The sequence below is a fragment of the Danio rerio genome, chromosome 21 (genome assembly GCF_049306965.1).
Source record: "Danio rerio strain Tuebingen ecotype United States chromosome 21, GRCz12tu, whole genome shotgun sequence".
Classification (NCBI taxonomy): domain Eukaryota; kingdom Metazoa; phylum Chordata; class Actinopteri; order Cypriniformes; family Danionidae; genus Danio; species Danio rerio.
Window position 1 is genome coordinate 17,110,402 of NC_133196.1, and position 20,348 is coordinate 17,130,749.

At 34.4% G+C, this 20,348-nt stretch overlaps 3 protein-coding genes across 3 annotated transcripts; all 3 read left to right on the top strand.

Moving 5' to 3' along the window:
* The first annotated feature begins 2,923 nt into the window (after positions 1 to 2,923).
* Positions 2,924 to 6,895, top strand: chchd10 (coiled-coil-helix-coiled-coil-helix domain containing 10). The gene is given in 4 exon segments (NM_200784.1): positions 2,924 to 3,048; positions 4,080 to 4,305; positions 6,386 to 6,527; positions 6,707 to 6,895. Coding segments are annotated over 4 exon segments (432 nt in total). The 5' UTR covers positions 2,924 to 3,004; the 3' UTR covers positions 6,727 to 6,895.
* A 485-nt stretch (positions 6,896 to 7,380) lies between these two features.
* ddt (D-dopachrome tautomerase) lies at positions 7,381 to 10,029 on the top strand. The gene is given in 3 exon segments (NM_001002147.1): positions 7,381 to 7,527; positions 7,706 to 7,881; positions 9,363 to 10,029. Coding segments are annotated over 3 exon segments (357 nt in total). The 5' UTR covers positions 7,381 to 7,419; the 3' UTR covers positions 9,436 to 10,029.
* A 1,420-nt stretch (positions 10,030 to 11,449) lies between these two features.
* Positions 11,450 to 18,815, top strand: gstt1b (glutathione S-transferase theta 1b). Its single transcript, NM_200584.1, is given in 5 exon segments — positions 11,450 to 11,579; positions 12,820 to 12,907; positions 14,362 to 14,512; positions 14,656 to 14,832; positions 18,113 to 18,815. Coding segments are annotated over 5 exon segments (729 nt in total). The 5' UTR covers positions 11,450 to 11,467; the 3' UTR covers positions 18,314 to 18,815.
* Positions 18,816 to 20,348: the final 1,533 nt, after the last annotated feature.

Here is a 20,348-nt window from a genome sequence, read left to right on the forward strand (position 1 = left end):
GCCGGGAGTTTGAGTGAGTTTGATTGCTCCCGGCGCTTGTAGTCTGTCTGTTTGTGCGTGTGTGTGTGTGTGTGTGTGTGTGTGTGTGTGTGTGTGTGTGTGTGTGTGCGCGTGTGTGCGTGCGTGCGTGTGTGCGTGCGTGCGTGCGTGCGTGCGTGCGTGTGACGGGAATGAGCGCAGGCTAGCATCACGCTCCATACAGGAAATGTTAAATGACGACGGCTTGATATTTAGCTGGAGTGGTATTGATGGTAGCTTATGATTTGATTGCTGTGTGGAGTCTATTTATGGGTGTTATTTATACATTTATATTTATGAGATTTACTGTGTGGTGTATTACAACTCTGGGTTGATGTGAAATGATGATGTTGCACAATTACGGTTGATACCCCTTGTTAAATGCCTTGTGGTGGTCATTTTAATTGCCTTACCTAATCATTTTTATGCAGTCCACTAACAATCTTTACATCATGAACTTTGTGTCCTTTTGATCCCCTACCTGCTGCTCCCCTTGTGTGGAATTTTAATCTTTAAGATTATTGTATAAAATAAAGTGAAACTAGTATTTAAATGAATTGAGTGTTTGACATTTACTTGATTATTGTGGCCCAAAATAAATACTGTATTTTGTCCAGCAAAGAACTTGTGTTGTGTGTGAATACTTTATGCCCTTTTTGGGAGGGTTACAACTTGGCGTAGTTTTTGCAGTCTGGACTTTGGGCAATAATCAGGAAAATGTCAACCACACAACAGTTAGACCAGTCACCTTCTACATCTGGTGAGCAGCAGCAGGGGGCTGATAGCTCACCTAATATAGCCCAGAATCAAGCCATGCTTATGTTTCCTTTGATGATGGGGACATATATATATATATATATATATAGAGCTATGTTATTTAATTATAAAATTGCTAAAATTTAAAAAATATATTATATAAAAAATAGACCTACTACACATATATAAATAAATACTAAAACTAACTAAATAAAGCTATATAGAAATATTAAAAGAATTTATAATATGTTTAATTATATTATATAAATGTATATTCATAGAATTTATATTTATAAAAATAAACCGAAAAAACATTCAAATTTTACAAATCACAATTAAAAATTATAATTTAATTTAATATTTAAACATGCATTTACATTTATACATACATATATACAATTAAAATAATAACGGTCTGCATTATGAACGAGTCAGTGATTCAGCAGGTAAAGAACTTTCAGAATGAATAAAACGTGTGCCTTTTAAAACTTCCCTTTGCTGCCACAAGGTGGAAGCAGATGCCAAATAATATTTTATAAATAAATTTATTTACTTATAAATTAAATTTATAAATAAATGCATTGCACAAATATCTTTAACTTAATCTCATAGCTTATATATTAATTTAAGTATATGTCTTAAACTCAAACATTTCTCACCTTTCTACGACAAATCTGACGAGAAACACCTGAGGGAAAAACCTGAGGCACGACTCGAAGCTCTAAAAGATAATATTCATCAAATTAAATGCAACCGGAGAGCAGTTTTTGTGAACTCTTTCTGTCACTCATTAGTATCCTGTTCTCTCCTGTCATGCCAAAATGAATGAAAGCCCGTTTGGCAGCGTCCACTCCAGCCATAACTCACCTTACATCTGTTATCAAGCATCAAAAATACAGCTCCTGAGATGAAGAGCATCTGAAAGTCAGGGCTAATGATGAAACTTCTGCTAAGACAATGATCTGAGGACAGCAGCGATGTTTACGAGCGAGCTAAATGCTGCATTGTGTAACTCAATAGTAGAGACGGCACTGTACTTCATATGTGCTTAAATATCTCTCTGAAATCACGCAAAGACTTTCAAAGTGCGTTATAGAGTATTAAGAGTTGAGCATGATACGACATGAACACTAGTTGGCGCCCATAGCTATATACATGTCACCTACCCTAAAGTTGTCTATTGGAAGGAATGCGTTAATAGAGCCGCCATGATCTGAGTACAGCAGCGATGTTTACGAGCGAGCTAAATGCTGCATTGTGTAACTCAATGGTAGCAGGGTTGCCCTCGCTGCAGAGCCATTTGAGGAGAGGTGAGCTCCAGAGAGGGGGAGCATGAGCTGTCGCTCCTCCTCCTGTAAGCTGTTTTAATGCGTACACCAACCCCACCCCTAACCCTACCCCCAGTGACATCAGAAGAAGTGCAAAAAAGGTGGAGCTCAAGCTTAAGCTCCCCCTCTCTGGAGCTCACCTCTCCTCAAATGGCTCTGCAGCGAGCACCACTTGACTTTTGGTGAGAATTTTTGCCCCGCCCTTACGACTCAAGTCACGCCCCCACAAAGCCACACCCCTTTTTATGTACACACACACACACACATATATATATATATATATATATATATATATATATATATATATATATATATATATATATATATTAACCATAATTTGCTCGCAACAAACAAACAATAATGTTACGTCAAATTAAAAATGACGATCTATGTGTTAAAAGTATTCGCGACAACCATCATGGGTTTGTGTGCCAAATCAAAGGCAATCTGATTCCTACTTTGGCATCTCTGCTTTAAATAATGTGACAGTTGTTTAGTGTTTAAATGTAGAACGTTTTTTCATATTTAAAATTATACATTTACAAAAAAATATAATATTATAAAATCTCAACGTTGAGCGTCACATCACTGAAAGAAAAGACAATATTAGCTGTCGTAGTTTGGAAACCCTTATGAATAGCTTTAAGAGTCAATGGAAATGTTCTATAAAACATTTACCTCAGAAATAACAAATTATTCGCGGGGCTTTCTAGAACATCAAGTCGCGCATGCGCAATGTCTACAGTAACCACACAAGGTCAAACACACGTGCGTCTGCGTCCACCGGCTGTCATTCAGAGTACTGTGTGTGCGTGTGTAGACTGGATTTGACCGCCGTCACGATTGTTTTGCGACGTTATAATAATAACTGAAAGGACTGAACGTGGTTACAATCTACTGAAATGGCAAGAGGAAGTCGCAGTCGTCCTTCACCGGCACCAGCGAGGTATCTTTAGATGCAGTAGTTTTATAACGTATTATAAACCTCTGATGTAAGCAAGCGTGCTAAAGCTAATGTAACTTGGAAGTAAATTTTGACGTTAGCTGCGTTCAGCAAAACAGAATGGGTACAGAAAAATAGCACACAACATGTTTCTTTGCTAGAAATGAACGAATTCTGGTATTATTCACACATCCATAACACTAGGTGAAAGGTCAGACTGAAAAGTTTGTTTATTATTAACTACCATAAGTTAAAACTGTAAAAATGTGTGCAGTATTTGTTTATTCGTGTAAAATGTCTGTCATTTGATAGCCTGTGACGCAAACCAGGTTTAAGACTTTATCTCCTTTCCATCTGAAGATGCCAAAAGCAGCTCTGGGTCACGTGATATTGATACAGATTAATTTAAAATATATTCTTGGTATGCTAAATTCTGTATGTGTGCTTTACAGTGAGTGAATATGCCGAGATAGCTTATGCACATTATATTTTAAAACTTAAAGAAAAAGTTTACCTAAAATCTAAACTCTGTCTGCATTTACTCATTCAAGTGTTTCACAATACAAAGGTAGATATGCTAATTGAAGTGAAGTAGGTTTTATATTCGCACATTCAGACTTTCTCTTTAATAATATAATTTCAGAAAAATATTCTTTGCAAATTCTTAACTGTGAATTATATTAGCAGCCAAGGATTATCAAAGTACAACATGGTTCACGGTCAATTCAATAGTGCTAATGTTGTTTTGAAGTCATAGCTAGAATACTAAATTCAAAGTATTGTAATAAACCACATAGAGACCATGTCACAAGTTTTCATTATTTAAAAATGAACAAATGTGCAAATCTAAAACTTTACCTTAACAATGTACTGAAGAATGTTGGGGGAAAAAAACAGTTCTTGGCTTCCATAATATATATTCAATGTATCTTCCTTTCTTCATAAATTTAGAACCACTTGAACGAAAATGGTCATTTTATGGTGACCTGTAAATTTAAATCTCTTTAACATATTTTATCCTGTTTTCTTCCTAGTGCTCCTGCCCCATCCTATGCTCCAGCTCCTGCAGCTCCTCCTCCGATGGCAGTGGCCCCTGCTGCGGCTCAGCCTAAGCAGCCAGGTCTCATGGCCCAGATGGCCACCACAGCGGCCGGAGTGGCCGTTGGTTCAGCTGTTGGGCATGTGATGGGCAGTGCCATCACAGGTGCCTTCAGTGGAGGCAGCAGTTCAGAGGCACCCAAACCAGCACCCACATATCAGGTCATACCCAAAATATTTATTGAAATATTATATTTTTATTTTTTTTCCATGGAGTGTAACCAACAACTCTTTAAGTGGCATTGAGTCAAAGTATTTTTCATATACATGATTTTTAAAAATCTTCATTAAAATGTTTTAAGTCGTAGAGTTTAATCACAACATTACAAATTTATTTTGAAGAAATGTATTTAAAAATATGAAGGTACAAGACTAGACTGTTTTACGTAGAGAATGAATCACAATCCCATGAGTCTATCTCAGAGCTTGACATTAGCTTTTTTGATCACCAGCCAGTGTGGCTTGTAGTTTTCCAATATTACCAGCCATTTGCCATTTTTACTAGCCACAATTTTGTTGTTGGGAAAATATATTTTTTAAGCTTATAATTAGACTTTGGCATGCTAAAATGACTTGATTTAGATTTTGTGTTATTTCCGTATGCCTCATTCATTTCACCTTTGTGTGTTGTGTATGACCTTGCTCAATGAGCAACCTATTAAGTAAATAGGTTGTGGTTTCATAGTGGCGCATTGCAATTAATTTTTTTTTATTTCAGATGACTTTTCAGGGCTCAACACTAAGGATTTACCAAATTTGTCTTTAGCCACACCATAAATAAAAACAATTTAAGCTCAAAATTTTTTTGTCTAGTCTATTTAAAAGAGAACCGATTGCACTAGTTAAGTTTCCAGGCACGGATGCTTTGCGCAGGGAACTATTTTTTAAACTTTTGAACAGTCGCGCACTTCACATAACCTGAAATCAGCCTTGATACTGAAGCCCTCGTCAGTGCGTCAGGATTGTCTGTGTCTCTCCGTGCTCGCAAACATCCTCTCATTTGGTATTCAACAGTTTCTTTTGCTCACCCGAACACAGTTAGTTTTGTCACCTCTCACGTTGACCCCTCATTGGGCAATTCTTATTGTTGAACTCTGCTTTATACTGTAAGTAAACTACAATTTAAAAAATTACCTTCAAGTGACTGTCTAATCTGCCACAGCTGAAATCTACCTGCATTTGATGGCTGTTAAAGTCAAGCCCTGAGTCTATTCCTTGTTTAATAAATTGCTTGTCCCTCAAAAGACGATGCTGACACAATAAACGTGTAGTGGCATTTGGAGGCGTGAGATACAGAGCGCAGATGCTCTTGACAGTTTTGGAGGTAATTAATAATATTAATATGGTTACGGCATTTCAGAATGACCAAAACAACATTTTGGATGTTTAACAATGTGGTTAGCTGTGTGTTTGTCCATTTTCGCATCCCATCACACACACCATTTACACATTGTTAATGCACATACTGGAGGGTATTCTAAAAAACTGTTTCCATCATAGTTTATACGCATTTTTACTTATTGAATATAAAGTTTATCCTGTTTTAATGTGCATTTTTAAAATGCTTGTGTATCTTGGCATTTTCATGAAGCATTTTTTATGTGATAATCCAAAATGCAGATGGAAACAGCTTCTGAGTGTAGAATCTTGGTTGTCATCATTACATTCTATGGGAAATCATATACATGGACGAGTTCAAGTATTCAAAACTTACTATAATGCTAACAAAAGAATCATTATAAGCAAAAGAAGAGTTTTAAAGCAAATTACTAATGAGAGATGAGCCTGACAAAGCTTTATTATGCCAGTCATCCACTTCCGGTTCTTCTAGCTGTGATTTTGTAGGAAAGAAGCACTGCTGCCTATGAAGTCATTTGCTGTGTTTTATGGGAGTGTATTATTATTATTATTATTAGTGTGCTTTTTCACCAAGAATTCTAGTACAATTATTTAAACGATTTTTTTAAATTGTTAACATGGACTGATGGATTTGTATAGCATTGATTAACATCCTCATTGTTCACAGTAATTTAATCATAACAATAATGTAGCAAAAAAATTGTGAATAAAATTAATGGGTATTTACAGCATCTTTAAACAGCCAACTGTTCATGACAAAACACAGTATCAAGCGTCAAGTTTTACCAGTAAAAAGAGGTCTGTTTAATGTTCTTGATGTATTAACTTATTAGTAATAAGGAATATGTAACAATCAAGTATGTATTTTATAAATGTTTTTCAGGAGCCATCACGACTTCCACCCTCTCAGTCTGGTCCTTGTCTCTTTGAAGTGAGGCAGTTTCTGGACTGTGCCACGACTCAGGCTGATCTGAGCTTGTGTGAAGGCTTCAACGAGGCTCTTAAACAGTGCAAACTCTCCAGTGGTAAGTGTATGGTTAACATGGACATTAAATGCATGGTGCTATGCCAATCACACAGGCAACACGCAGAAATTCCAAATCAGATCATGACAGAAAATATATATATATATACAAAAAAGGAGAAATGTATATATTTGTCATAATGTTGCCTTTTAAAATAACCAGATATGTTGTTTCTTCAGGTGTCACGTCTCTGGTGTGATGAAGAAATTGGAAGAGCTTGACACTACAACTAGAAAAATAAACTACAGGTCCTGAATATTACTGCAGTGAATGTCTGCTTATGTTTATAGTTATGAAATATGTACTGATACTTTTGAATGTGTGATCATGTAAATGAGGTTGTACATTAAAGAGCTGCTGTTATCTTATTTCTAGCTTTGTTATTTAAGCATCTCGTGTAACATGGGGTAATGCTGCTTTGTGTGTTTTTTTTTTTGGCACATTACACAATTGTATGCCTAGATTTTGATAAGATCATGTTTATGATTTACAAGGTTCTATTGGAGTTGCTAAACAAAAGCCTGATAAAAAGGCTATTCAAACTATTTGCAAGAATTACACAATCGTTCTCCTTCAGAAGTAAAGATAAATATAAGCATTTATTGTACTTTTACAAAAACATTATAGATCAAAGTATTGTATCTGGTATCCATTATAGAAACGCTACTTTGAAACTTAGTTTGACTCTTGTTTCAATCTCATTTATTCAATCTCTAAACGCTCAAGAGGTGTGACAAGATTTTGCTACATTGACCAATCGCAGAGTTCGGTGAACAGGCGTCTCTATCTTTCAACCAATCAGAGAGAGCGATGTATCACGAGGAAGAGGGGCTGTTGCTGCAGCAGCCAGGTCATTCTCACATTTTGACAGAAACGCACAGTGATAGAAATCATGCCGTTCATAAATATAGAAACCAATTTACCTGCAAGCAAGTTTCCAGAAGACTTTCTGAAAAGACTATGTTCTACATTGGCTGCAGCACTGGGGAAGCCGGAAGACGTGAGTATTGTATCGTTAGCTGTGCAAGAAAAAGTTAATGTCAATGTTTTTTCTATGGTTTTGTGTGGGCAGTGGTGTTTTTTTAACTGAACTTCAAATGTCTTGACCTTGATCATACGAAGTTGTGACTGCTTCACTTTTATGTAAACGTATTTTATGATTTGGCTTACGTCTTCAGAGGATGAATCTGGTGGTAAAGCCTGACCTGCCAATGCTTTTTGCGGGGTCCAGCTCCCCATGTGTGTTAATGACCGTGTCGGCCATTGGAGTGACCGATACTGCGGAGAAAAATAAGCAGCATAGTGCTAAGATCTTCCAGTTCCTGCAAGGAGAATTTGGGCTGAGCGATGACCGGTAAATTGATACAAAAATGCATGAAAACAGAGTTAAACACATCATTAATGTGTGTTGACATCATTAATGCGTTAGTTGCATAACATGTCACCTCATTAAATAAACAAAAATCTTATACAAATACTTGTGTACACTGAAATGTATAGCTTACGTGCTAACATCACAATAGCAATTCCATGCAAAAGTCAACAAAGTTTTCATTAAAATATGTTTTAATGAAAAACTGTTTTTCATTAATGTTTCTGTCAATGTTTTTCAATAATTATATTTGATTTACAAAATTCTTAAAAGTGTCAATCTCACATCTGTCACATTCATAACAAAGCCTTTTCCTCATAAATGCAAAAAAGTCAAATAAAATGATTAATTTGTGTTCTATAGTGAGCCAACTCTTATCTTTCTGATTAGCATTATTTATTTTGAGTTGTGTAGTTTAAGTTTCTACAAAGTACGTTGTATACGGTAAACTTGCAGACTTTTTGGTCACATCCATAATGCATGATTATTTTCCTTATTTAAAATTTTAAAAAAATTACAGATCAATGACAGATTTATATTTTTCTGATCCCATAACTCTGTGGTTGGTTAGTTGTTTTGGAAAATATCAACGGATGTTTCAATACAATGTTGACATACTTGTTTCTGTACTTTCTCCGTAATCCTGGAATTGCTCTTACTTTTTTCTGAGTTTAATTTAAAATTGTATTCTCTGAAAGAAAGATCAAAATATTTTTGATTGACATTGTATGAATGGGTGTGACTGTTTTGTTTTCGTTTTGGTCTGAAATTGTATGCCTCTCCCTTTTAAACCAGCATGCCATTGGTTAGCTATAGTATGTAGTAGGCAAAAATGGCATGTGGCAAAAGAAGTGTGTCTAAATTCACAGTACAAAAGGCATACCTCTAAAACTTTTATCGAATCTCTTAAATGGTTTGTATATCTAATACTGGGAGTTTTGTCATTTAATCTCCCTTCATTTGTTACAATTTTATTTTTTTATTTTTAACACAAAAGGAGATATTTTGAAGAAAGCTTAAAACCCGTAGCCATAGTATTTGTTTTTTATTATTATAAATGTCAATGGTTACCAGTTTTTAGTTTCTTCAGAATAAATCTATTTTTTATGTTCAAAAGAAAACAGAAACTTACAAAGGTTTGGTATCACTTGAGTAATTTTTCAATTTTGGGTGAACCATCCCTTTACGTGTGCGTCTGATGACCATGGTCTGATGAATGGGCACTTTACCATCCCATGAGTACACTGGAGAGGATTAATAAATGAGAATGGAATATAATAAATGACATTTACAAATGACTTTTCAATCAGCGGTTATGTAGTAATTGTATTACAGAAAAGAAAACGCCCTAGAGAATGCAATTTCAAATTGCCTTATCATCCCTTAAAAGTGATATGTAGTCAACTTATAGTCTGCATTATTGTTTAATTCCCTGATTGTCTTTCTCATCTGTTTTGTTTCAGGATTTTGGTGTTGTTTTACCCTCTGGAGCCATCACAGATTGGGAAAAAGGGAACAGTAATGAGCTTCCTATAAGACTCAACATTCCTCGTGGAAGTGAATACTTTTTATATGATTCCTGTTTGAGATCCACTTAGTGGAACATGCATTGCAGTATAGGCAAGTTGTGTTCATATAGGATTGAAAGTATTTGGCATTTAACTCAAGCTTTATTTTTTCCTTAAGTACATTTGGTGATTTGACAATAATTGTTTTACTGTTAAGTTAAAAATAATGCATTTAGCATTTGGTATCAGAACAAATAGTGGGTTAGCTGTGTCTGTTTTTAGATAATGATGAAAGTAATATTGATGAAATCAGTCTATGAGAGATTAATTTATTTACAAATGTCATTTTTTTCTTGATGAAGTGGCACTTTAATCGGATCTGTTAAATCAAAACATGAATAATCTTATTGCCAGCTTACTAAAGCCACTGATAATATCTTAAATCACTTAAAACAGTATGTGTCTGAATGAGGTTTGATTGCACATTATCTTCAGCGAAATATATTACTTGTAAACACATTTGCTCTGATGTAGCACACTAACACGATGTATTTTATCTCTGTCATCAACTACACTGATAGACTTTTATTTGAGTTTATAGAAAATAAAAAATCCTCTTAAATAAAATGTGTAGTTCATTTAGGGAGTTTTTGGGGGGTGATGTTGGTAGCATTTGCCTACACGGGTCAGTTTACAAGTGCTCATAGAAGAGATGAATTTCTTGAATATTCCTAGGAATTCTGCATTTTGAATTTTTTGGTAAAAAAAATCCACTGACAAGGAATAATGAATAAGAAGATCCTAGGAAGTGTTTTTGTGACTCTTATTGAAAGGTACTCAAGTCAATGCAAAGCTACACCGGGCAATATCTTTTAGTTTTCTGTGTTATATGTTTGGGAAGAAACCAATATTTTCTAGAGATAAATAGAGAAGCAGGTCCTTAGCCAGGGGGGTCTGGGTGGTTCGAAAGACCCACCTTACCACTGACAAAGTCAGGAGTTTGACCCTTATATGAGCTAATTTATCCATTTTTCTGACTTCTATGCCATCATATATTGTGAAAATTATAGATTGAAAAAGGCTTTAGGACTTATAAAATTTAATTATTCAAGTGTCTAAATTCTTACTGAGTAAAGTTGATTGGGCTAGCAAGTTTTTATTTTAAAACTATTTTTACCAGATTCCTATTTTTAAATGTAAAAAAAAATGTATAAAATTTTTTTTTTCATATTTCTTTCTTCAACTTTTTTATTTAAAACTCTAATCTCATAGCAATATTTATAAAACTGGTTTAATTTACAGTTTAGATCCAAACTTGTAAAAGCATACTTCGTTGTAAAATAGTATGGTGAGCACTTTGACAAACTTGTAGGAATTATTTTTCACCTTTTAACAAGCTGATCCAGAAAAAAATTTGCTTCTTAAAATGTCACTAAAATGTATAATTTAATAGAAAAATGAGGTGAATAACTGCATAAAAGGTCCACTTTTACAGAAAAACACCTCTTTTAATAGGCTAGACAAGGGCCTGAGATGTCATACTGGTTTTGAGAATTAATATTTATTTACTGCCAGCTGAGATTTCCAAAGACTTCCTCAAGTCAAAAGAATAGTTTATTACTCAAACACATTATTTTATATATGATATTTACTGTATTTGAGACCAAGCGTCTCTGATTTGAACTTTACCTTATTTTGCTGAGGTAATTGTTCAAAGAAATAGGTCGAAATACCTCTCGATTTCCGATAGATGGCGTCAATTGTATAAGCAAGAATGACGGGAAAAATAACCCAAAGTTCAAGCACTTCTTATCTTGCAATTGTATTACATTACTTTCAATTATTATCACTAAATATGAGCAGTATTTTGTATGCTTTTTAAATATAAATCCACACACTCACCGTGAGATGGACTAGTTTTCCTCCAGTTGGCACGGATTTCCATGAACAGAGTTCAGAGGGGCGGGGTGGAACTAGACGATACTTAAAGTGCAAACAGTCGTTTTATTTCACTTTTGCAGCGAGTCGTGTTTATCTACAGAGCCCAAAGCTTTTTAAACATGACTCTGGAAATTTACTTGGACCTGTTTTCCCAGCCCTGTCGCTCCGTGTACATCTTTGCTAAGAAAAACAACATCCAGTTCGACTACAAGAAGATTTCTCTGTTTGAAGGTATGGTTTGATTTCTGCAAAACCGCCTGAAGTTCGCCTTAAAGTTATTTTACAGCATTCGTCATCAAAATATCTCCAGGGGAAGTGTTTGCAGACATTATGTTGGTTCTTGAATTAAAATTCAGTGCTATACGTTTCCCTTTTGTCTTATTTCTATTGTTTCATGGAACGTTGTGGTTGGACTTATGCAAGTAATCCTTTATTGATAGAAAGGTATTACTAGATTGATTCTGTGAGAAAAAAAAACTTATCTGACAAACTGTGCCGTCGATTGTCATGTCTTTGAACTTTTACGTTGTGTCTGATTGTATAACAGGGGGATTTAGTGATTTGGGGTCCAAAGCAATAGTTTTGCTATGGGGCCCAACGGTCTCAATAACTTTTCTTTCTTTCTTTCTTTCTTTCTTTCTTTCTTTCTTTCTTTCTTTCTTTCTTTCTTTCTTTCTTTCTTTCTTTCTCAATATTAGCATCTTATGTACACATTTTTCTTATTTATATTTGAAATATTATTCAGTACACAAACATCCCAAATCAAGACATATTGTCCGTCAAGAAGCAGCCTTTAATATTGACATAAGACTGTACTGAAACCAACTCACAACAAAATATCTCAAATATGTCTCTTAAAAGAATGCACTCAAAACCCTAGAGAGACACTTTTATAGCCGTAGTGACATTAGTGAAAAATAATCATGCATCGTAAGGCTCTCTGGTCTCTCTAAAGTAAAAGTAGTACATTCTGGATGTAACAATTATTGCTTAATTTTTTTAAACCCTCAATGCACAAAATGTATAATTTATAGAAAAAAAAATATTTATGGGTGACACAGTTGCTCAGTGGTTAGCACTTTTGCCTTACAGCAGGAAGGTCGCTGGTTCGAGTCCTGGCTGGGTCAGTTCAGTTGGCTTTTCTGTGTGGAGTTTGCATGTTCTCCCACGGTTGGCTTGGGTATCCTCCCCCACATTCCATAGACATGTGGTACAAGTAAATTGAGTTAGCTAAATTGACCGTAGTGTATGTGTGAAAGAGTGTGATGGATGGATGGATGTTTCCCAGTACTGGGTTGCAGCTGGAAGGGCATCTGCTGTGTAAAACTTATGCTGGATAAGTTGGTGGTTCATTCTGCTGTGGCGATCCCTGATAAATAAAGGTACTAAGCTGAAGGGATATGAATAAATATTTACATATAGCTGATATCTTAACAGTGTTTTGCTTAAAAATGAGCATATGTTCCTTCAGGTTATCAATATGGTGAAGAATTTGGAAAAATCAACCCACTAAGAAAATTCCCAACAATCAAAGATGGAGACTTTTGCTTAGCTGAAAGGTAAGTGACTTTGCAAGCAAGTTTAGCCTTCAATTTACGACCTAAGATATTAAGATTTTGTACTTCTCTCAGATTCTATCCCCCTTGTTTTTCTTTAAAAAAAACTTTTGTATGCATTTCAGAAGTAATTTATTCCTAGCTTTAATCATGAACTGTGTTGTTTTAAATTTAACCAAATCATTAAACTTAATTATCTTCAATTTTAAAAATGTAAAACGGCTGTGACAATATGAAAATCAAAGGTCACAACAAATAAAAGTTAATGTTGCCATAAAAGGCCAATTCTAAACAGTCTGTAATTCCAGTTCCAGAACTGAGCAACATCAACTTTGACCAGCCTTCATACACTTAAGCTAAAGAAGACATTTTTTATTTTAAGACAAACATTTATTTGAGTGTTTTTAACTTCTTTCACAAAAGCTTGTGATATTTACTGAAGCTTTGAAATTAATATAAAAATTGCATACGCGCTTAGAGAATGTATGAGAATGCAGAAGAGCCATTCCAGCGTTATAGATGTGACATTTTCAGTAAAAACTCCAAACATAAATTCACAGAGAAAGTCGTCGTCAGCATTATATATCGAAACATCTGTTTATATTTTCAAAACAACTAACCACAGAGTTATGGGAGCAGAGAAAAATATCAATCTGTTAACATGTTTTGTACTTTAAATGAGGGAAAATAAACATGCGTTTTGGAAGTGACCAAATAAATACGCAAGTTTGCAGTACACAACATGCTTTGTAGAAATGCTGTCAATTAAACTGCATTAATCAAAAGGATAAACGTTGACTCATTATAGAACAAACATTATTTTTTTTATTTGATATTTTTACATTTAATAGGAAAAAAAACTTTTATAAATGTCACCCCTCTCCATTATAGATGTGACCAATGTGAAATTGCTACTTGTGTGACTTTGTTAAATCAAATATGATAGTTTGAAAACATTGACAGAGACATTTTTGAGTCTTTATAAAACACTGTAAAATGCTTTCTTACATCAAATATTTAGAAACGGTTTCCATATTTTGGTTTTTTTTTTTCATGGCAAGGTTGACATTGGCATGGAATTGCACAGAAACCAGTGAATAAAAGCATGCATGTATCAAAATTAGCATTTTCAGTGCTGACTTAATACCTTTATTGGCCATTGTGTTCATAAGCACAACAGGTGTGTGCAGGATCGTTATTATTTTCCAAAAGTTACCACTGAGTACATTTCTGTTAGTAAAATGCTGTAGGCTGGGGACCAATCACAACAAACAAGTCCAACTAACAAATCAGAGTCTTTATTTTGACTACCATAACAGTAATATACATGTTCAATACCATGCTTTATTTTATAATTGCCAGCGCCATGTGGATTTCGATTTCATAGTAACCTGTTGCTTGTTTTGCGCATCTTATCAAACTGTTTATGTAAATTAGCAATTACTTCCTCTTTCTAGTGTCGCGATTATGATCTACCTGGCTGACAAATTCCACACTCCAGACCATTGGTTTCCAGCGGACTTGCAGAAGCGAGCTAGAGTAAATGAATATCTGTCGTGGCAGCACACTTCCATTCGGATGCATGGAGCTAAGATTATCTGGTTTAAGGTAATTGAAGTGCAAATACACTTAGATTTTAACTGCGCTCTATTAGATGGTTAACTCCAGTTGCTTAAGAATGAAACCTGAACTTTAGAATGTTTACACTTATTTATTAATGGATTTTGATTTGTTTCCTTATGTTTTTGTAGATCTTGATTCCAGAAGTGCTGGGAGCTGAGGTCCCTAAAGAAAAGATGGAGAATGCAGAAGAGAATCTGAATGTGGCACTGCAGCTCTTTCAGGATAAGTTTCTGCAAGACAAACCGTTCATTGTTGGTGATCAGATCTCATTGGCTGATTTGGTTGCTATTGTGGAAATCATGCAGGTATGCATGGAGATACAAATCTCTAGATTTGCTTAAAGCACCTGTTCAAAGCAAAATGGAAATTCTAGCATTATTTATTATCCCCCGGAGTGTTACAAACCCACACGTGGTCATTTTCAAAACAATACGAAAAAAATCATTTGAATCCAAGAGTCTTGTCTCTCTAATGAAAGTCTGTTCACTCAAATGCTGATGCTTTAAAACATTCTAAAAGATATAAAAACATAACATTCACATGAACTAATCATTGCATTCCTTGCAGACATGTTTATATTAGTTTATTCAAAGAATTTTGGCTATGTGCATGCAAAAAGCATAAATGTAGTCAAAAATGTGTATTTGTATTGATTGGTTAAAAAAAGTAATGTACAAACATATTTAGGAATTTTTTAACAAAAGTGTCCATGTTGAAAGCCTTTAAAATGTATTTTTATTTTTTAAATATCTCCCAAATGATGTTTAACAGAGCAAGGAATTTTTCCAGTATGTCTGATAATCTTTGTCTTCTGGAGAAAGTTTTATTTATTTATTTCCAACTAGAACAAAAGCAGTTTTAAATTAAAAAAAATAAACATTTTAAGGTTAAAATTATTAGCCCCTTTAGCCTGTATTGATTTTTTTGATTAAGTCTACAAAAAAACATTGTTATACAATAACTTGCCTAATTACCATAACCTGCCTAGTTATTAACCTAGTTAAGCCTTTAAATGTCACTTTAAGCTGTATAGAAGTGTCTTGTCAAATATTATTTACTCTAAACATGATGACAAAGACAAATAAATCTTTGTGAGTTATTAAAATTATTATGATTAGAAATGTGTTGAAAAAATTCTCTCCTTAAAAAAAAAAAACATATATATATATATATATCTATATATATCTATATATATATATATATATATATATATATATATATATATATATATATATATATATATATATATATTACTTTTGATATTTGTCTAAGTTTTAACAAAGCATTCTGTTCAATCAAGGTTGTATTTTTCCATAAACTCTGCTGCTGAAAAAAATTAACAAATTTAAGTTAAATACAAATAAAATTTCAACAGAAAGAGAGAAATAAGTAAATAAAAGAAAAATATATTTAAAAAACTAAAAACTCCCTTTACAGTATTGTATACATTTGCAGTTAGACAATATCAATTGTAAAAAATAATTCAAATAAATTAATACCTACATAATAATACAAATCAATAAGCTGACATGTTTACAATGGTCTTCTATATAGATTTGGGCTCAAACAATATTAATGATTATATTTAAACCTGTTTACACAAATTTCTTTATATAGATCAGTTAAAGGAGACAGTCTTCATTTTTTCAAAGTATGTGATCATAGGTTGCCATTTCTCATATTTTTGGACAAATCTGTTGGCAAGTTTTAACTATTAAAAACATTAATAACTTGGCACCTTTTTATCAGGTTTGGTTATAAAGGGCTACAGACCAAAATGAGTTAAAATTAGGAGATTATTACTATGTAGCTTGGAGTGGATATTTTTTATATTTTATTTTATATGTATATAATTTGAAATTTTGTATGTGTGAGTGGTCATTTTCAACGTGGCAATGCAAACAAAAAAAGACCCCCAAAATTCTGCTTAGCATTTCATATATAAAAAAGAAAAAGTTTTATTGATACATTTGTGATAATTATCATCAGGACTGATGCTGTGACTATTGAATAAGTGACTATTACATATAAAACTGTTTGACACTGACATTTGTATTCTGTGGTGGAACTTTTTAAAACTGATTCAGAGTGTGTTAACTTGCTTGATCCATGACAAAACGAGGTTTGTTCTTCAATGTCATGGTGTACATTTACAATTCCCTGTGAACCAATGAAATTTGTTCTCCTGTGTCAAAATGCCTTCCTTTGTGTTTCAAGGAAGAACAAATTTCTTATGTACACTGTAAAAAAATTGTGTAAATTGTTTCAACTTAAAGTAAGTGTTCGTGCTGTCTTAAAATTTTAAATTTACTTCACTTAAATATTGAAGTTACGTAAATTCAGGTTAAAGTTGCAAGACTTGACAATACAACTGTAATAGGTGTGGTCTAAGTTTAGTTAACTGAAATAGATCATTAGTTTTCAGCTCAAACTGTCCAAAGCAGCACAATCAAATTGTGAACCTGCATTCATCATCTGTCATCGTCTAAAAGTAAACAAATATAAATTTAAGTAAAAATATTACAATAAATAAAAATAAATACATACATGTACTTAATAAATGCAAACAAATACAATTTAAAGTGGATGTATTTAATTAATTAATTTATTTTCATTTGCACATATTTGTACAATTTAAAGCTTGTGGGCTTTATTTTTATTTAAGCATTATCAGAGTCTTATCTCTCATTCCCTTTAAAAGTCAGTTGTGTCACGCCATGGCACATTTGCTATTTACATGGATGACTTTGTAAGTGCAAAAACTGAATGCTTCACAAGCAAGAAAACAGTTAAACAGACCATCTGCAGCAAGAGGATAAAGAACAAGCCTCTTCCATTTGGCCTCTTTACTTTCTCTTTCTTTTTACTTTTACTCTTTACTTTTGTGGATGGGGAAACGATGCTGTATGCACTCAACTGAAGACATCCATTAACCTACATATTTAATTTAGTTTTTTAAGTGCAAAGATTTACTTAAAACTATTTCTAAATTCCGTTTTATTTTCTATCAAAAAAATAAATGAACAAAAATAATGAAGAGTGGTAAAAAAAACACTCTTCTATTTAACTTATTCAAAATAGCAACACGCCAACAATGTGCCTTAACACACCTCTATTGTAGACCACCACACCCATGAGTCTACAAAGTGGAGCTAATGGATTTGCTATTTAAACAATGTGGTGCAAAACGTGAAAATTAGAGTTACGCTGGTCTGAAAATAGCAACAAATCCTGCCATACATGTCTTGCGCCATATTATGCCGGGTGTATGATAGGGACCCATTTGTTTTAAGAAGTTGTGTTGACTAATATATGAGTTCAGCTGACTCTCTCTTCTGCTGATTTTTTTTTTAACACATTCAATCTAGATAAGCTAACGTAACATAAATTATTAAGTTGCCATAACTAATTGGGACTATAATTTTTTACAGTGTATTTGTAAAGGTAGGACCGTGGGTCAATGATGACAGAGCTTATTTTGGTTAAGTTGTTAATTGAGATGAACCTTAGCTATAGGGGTTATTAGCCATAACTAACAACTGATCTATAATTGATGATGTTTTTGTTGTTTTTGGTTTGTTTCAGCCGTTTGCTGCTGGTATGGATGTGTTTGAGAACAGACCCAAGCTCAAGGCGTGGAAAGACCGAGTCAGAGAAGCGATCGGGGCTGAGCTGTTTGATGAGGCTCATCAGGCAACCATGTCCTTGCGGGACAATGCCAAATTCATTGATCCCAAAGGGTTGAGTCCATTGAAAGACAAGATTTTGAAGTATTTCCTCTCATAAACAGCATCAGTTAAATGAATAAGTTATTTTTAATGCTTGGTCAAAAATTCTGTGGGATTTTCTTTTTCTGTAAACAAATAATACAATGAATTCTATATACAGGCATGGTCATGCTTTGGCAGATGAATGCAAGAATCATTCATGTTTCTGTGTGGAGCAATAAAAAGAAACAAACTGTGAAAGGCCATGTTTCCAGCTGTGTTCACGCTCAAATTCTTAATCGCTGCACTCACTGTGACCTTTAAAAAACATGCAGTAACACAGAGATACTCAAAACAGCATTGTTCCAGAAAATCACTCAACACCCATGGGAAGGAGTTGGGAGGAATGTTTCCTCCTCCTGTGTTTATGGAATGTAATCAGATATCATATGGTTTCCTGCAGAAATTTTCGCACGAATGGCACCTTTTTGTTCATTTCATGTAGAGGCATGATACTTTTATTCAGCTATTTCCCCAATAATAATCTCCAATAATGTTAATAAATTAGTCTTTGGTCATCAGTCGATTCTGTTTATTTGACCCTGCTGTTTAAAAAAAAAAAAAAAAGTATAAGCACTGTGGCCTCACAGCAAGAAGGTTGCAGGTTTAAGCCCCACTGGCTTAATTGGCATTTTGGAGTTTGCATGTTCTCCCCATGTTTACAAGTGTTTCCTCCCGGTGCTCCGGTTTCCCCCACAGTCCAAAGACATGCGCTATAGATGAGTTGAATAAGCTAAATTGTCCATAGTGTATAGTGTGTATGGGTGTTTCCCAACACTGGGTTGCAGTCTGCTGTGTAAAACATGCTGGGTAAGTTGTCAGTTCATTCCTCTGTGGTGAGCTTTGATGAATAAGTGGACAAAGCCGAAGGAAAATGAATAAATTTATGTATTTTCTTCCATACTCACTATGGTTTATGCATGTTCTTCCTGCGTTAACGTGGGTTTCCTCCGGGTGCTCCGGTTTCCCCACAGTCCAAAGACATGCGCTGTAGGTGAATTGAATAAACTAAATCGGCCGGGGTGTATGTGTGTAATGGAGTTTGTAAGGATGTTTCTCAGTACTCTTTGTAAAATATATGCTGAATGGGTTGGCGGTTCGTTCCTCTGTGGCGAACCCTAATGAATAAAGGGACTAAGCCAAAGAAAAATTAATGAATAAATATCACTTAAAGTGGTTCTTGGCTTTTAACCAGGGGAACTAATTTAAGTGCTATTTAGTAAACAATATTTTCTAGCAATGTGCTATCAACTGCTGGAGAAGCAGTTTCCTTATGGAATCTATATTGCAGCTAAATTGGTTCTCTTATAATTATGAACTGAAAAACCCTTTAGACTAAAGGGCTCAAACTTATTTCCTGGAGGGCCGCAGCTCTGCACAGTTCTGCTCCAGCTGTAATCAGACTCATCTGATCCAAATATTCGAGGTGATTAAGACTACTCTTGAACACAGTGATTAGGATCAGCTTTGTTAGAACAAGGTTGGAGCAAATCTGTGCAGAGCTGCAGCCCTTAGTACTGAGTATTAGACCTTTACTTTAGAGCAGGGGTGTCCAAACTCGGCCCTGGGGGGCCAATGTTCTGCAGATTTTAGCTCCAACTTGCCTCAACACACCTGCAGATATGTTTCTAGAAAGCCTAGTAAGAGCTTGATTAGCTAGCCCAGGTGTCTCCGATTAGAGCAATGGTCTTAAACTCAATTCCTGGAGGGCTGCAGCTCTGCATAGTTTAGCTCCAACCACCTCCAACTCACACCTGCTTAATAGTCTCTAGTACTCTTGAACACCTTGATTAGTTAGATCAACTTAATTAGGGTTGGAACAAAACTGCGGAGAGCTGTGGCTCTCCAGGAATCGAGTTTGAGACCTGTGCTTTAAAGTGTGTGATTACAAATTCAATGAAATATGATTTGTTATATTAAAGCATTAAATCAAAAACACATCCTCAAAATCTTAATGTTTGTAATTAGTTGCCTCAGGTGATTTATGGAAAGAGGGGATTTTGCTATTTGCTTGCAAATTCAGAAATACACAGAATGCCAATGAATTTACATGT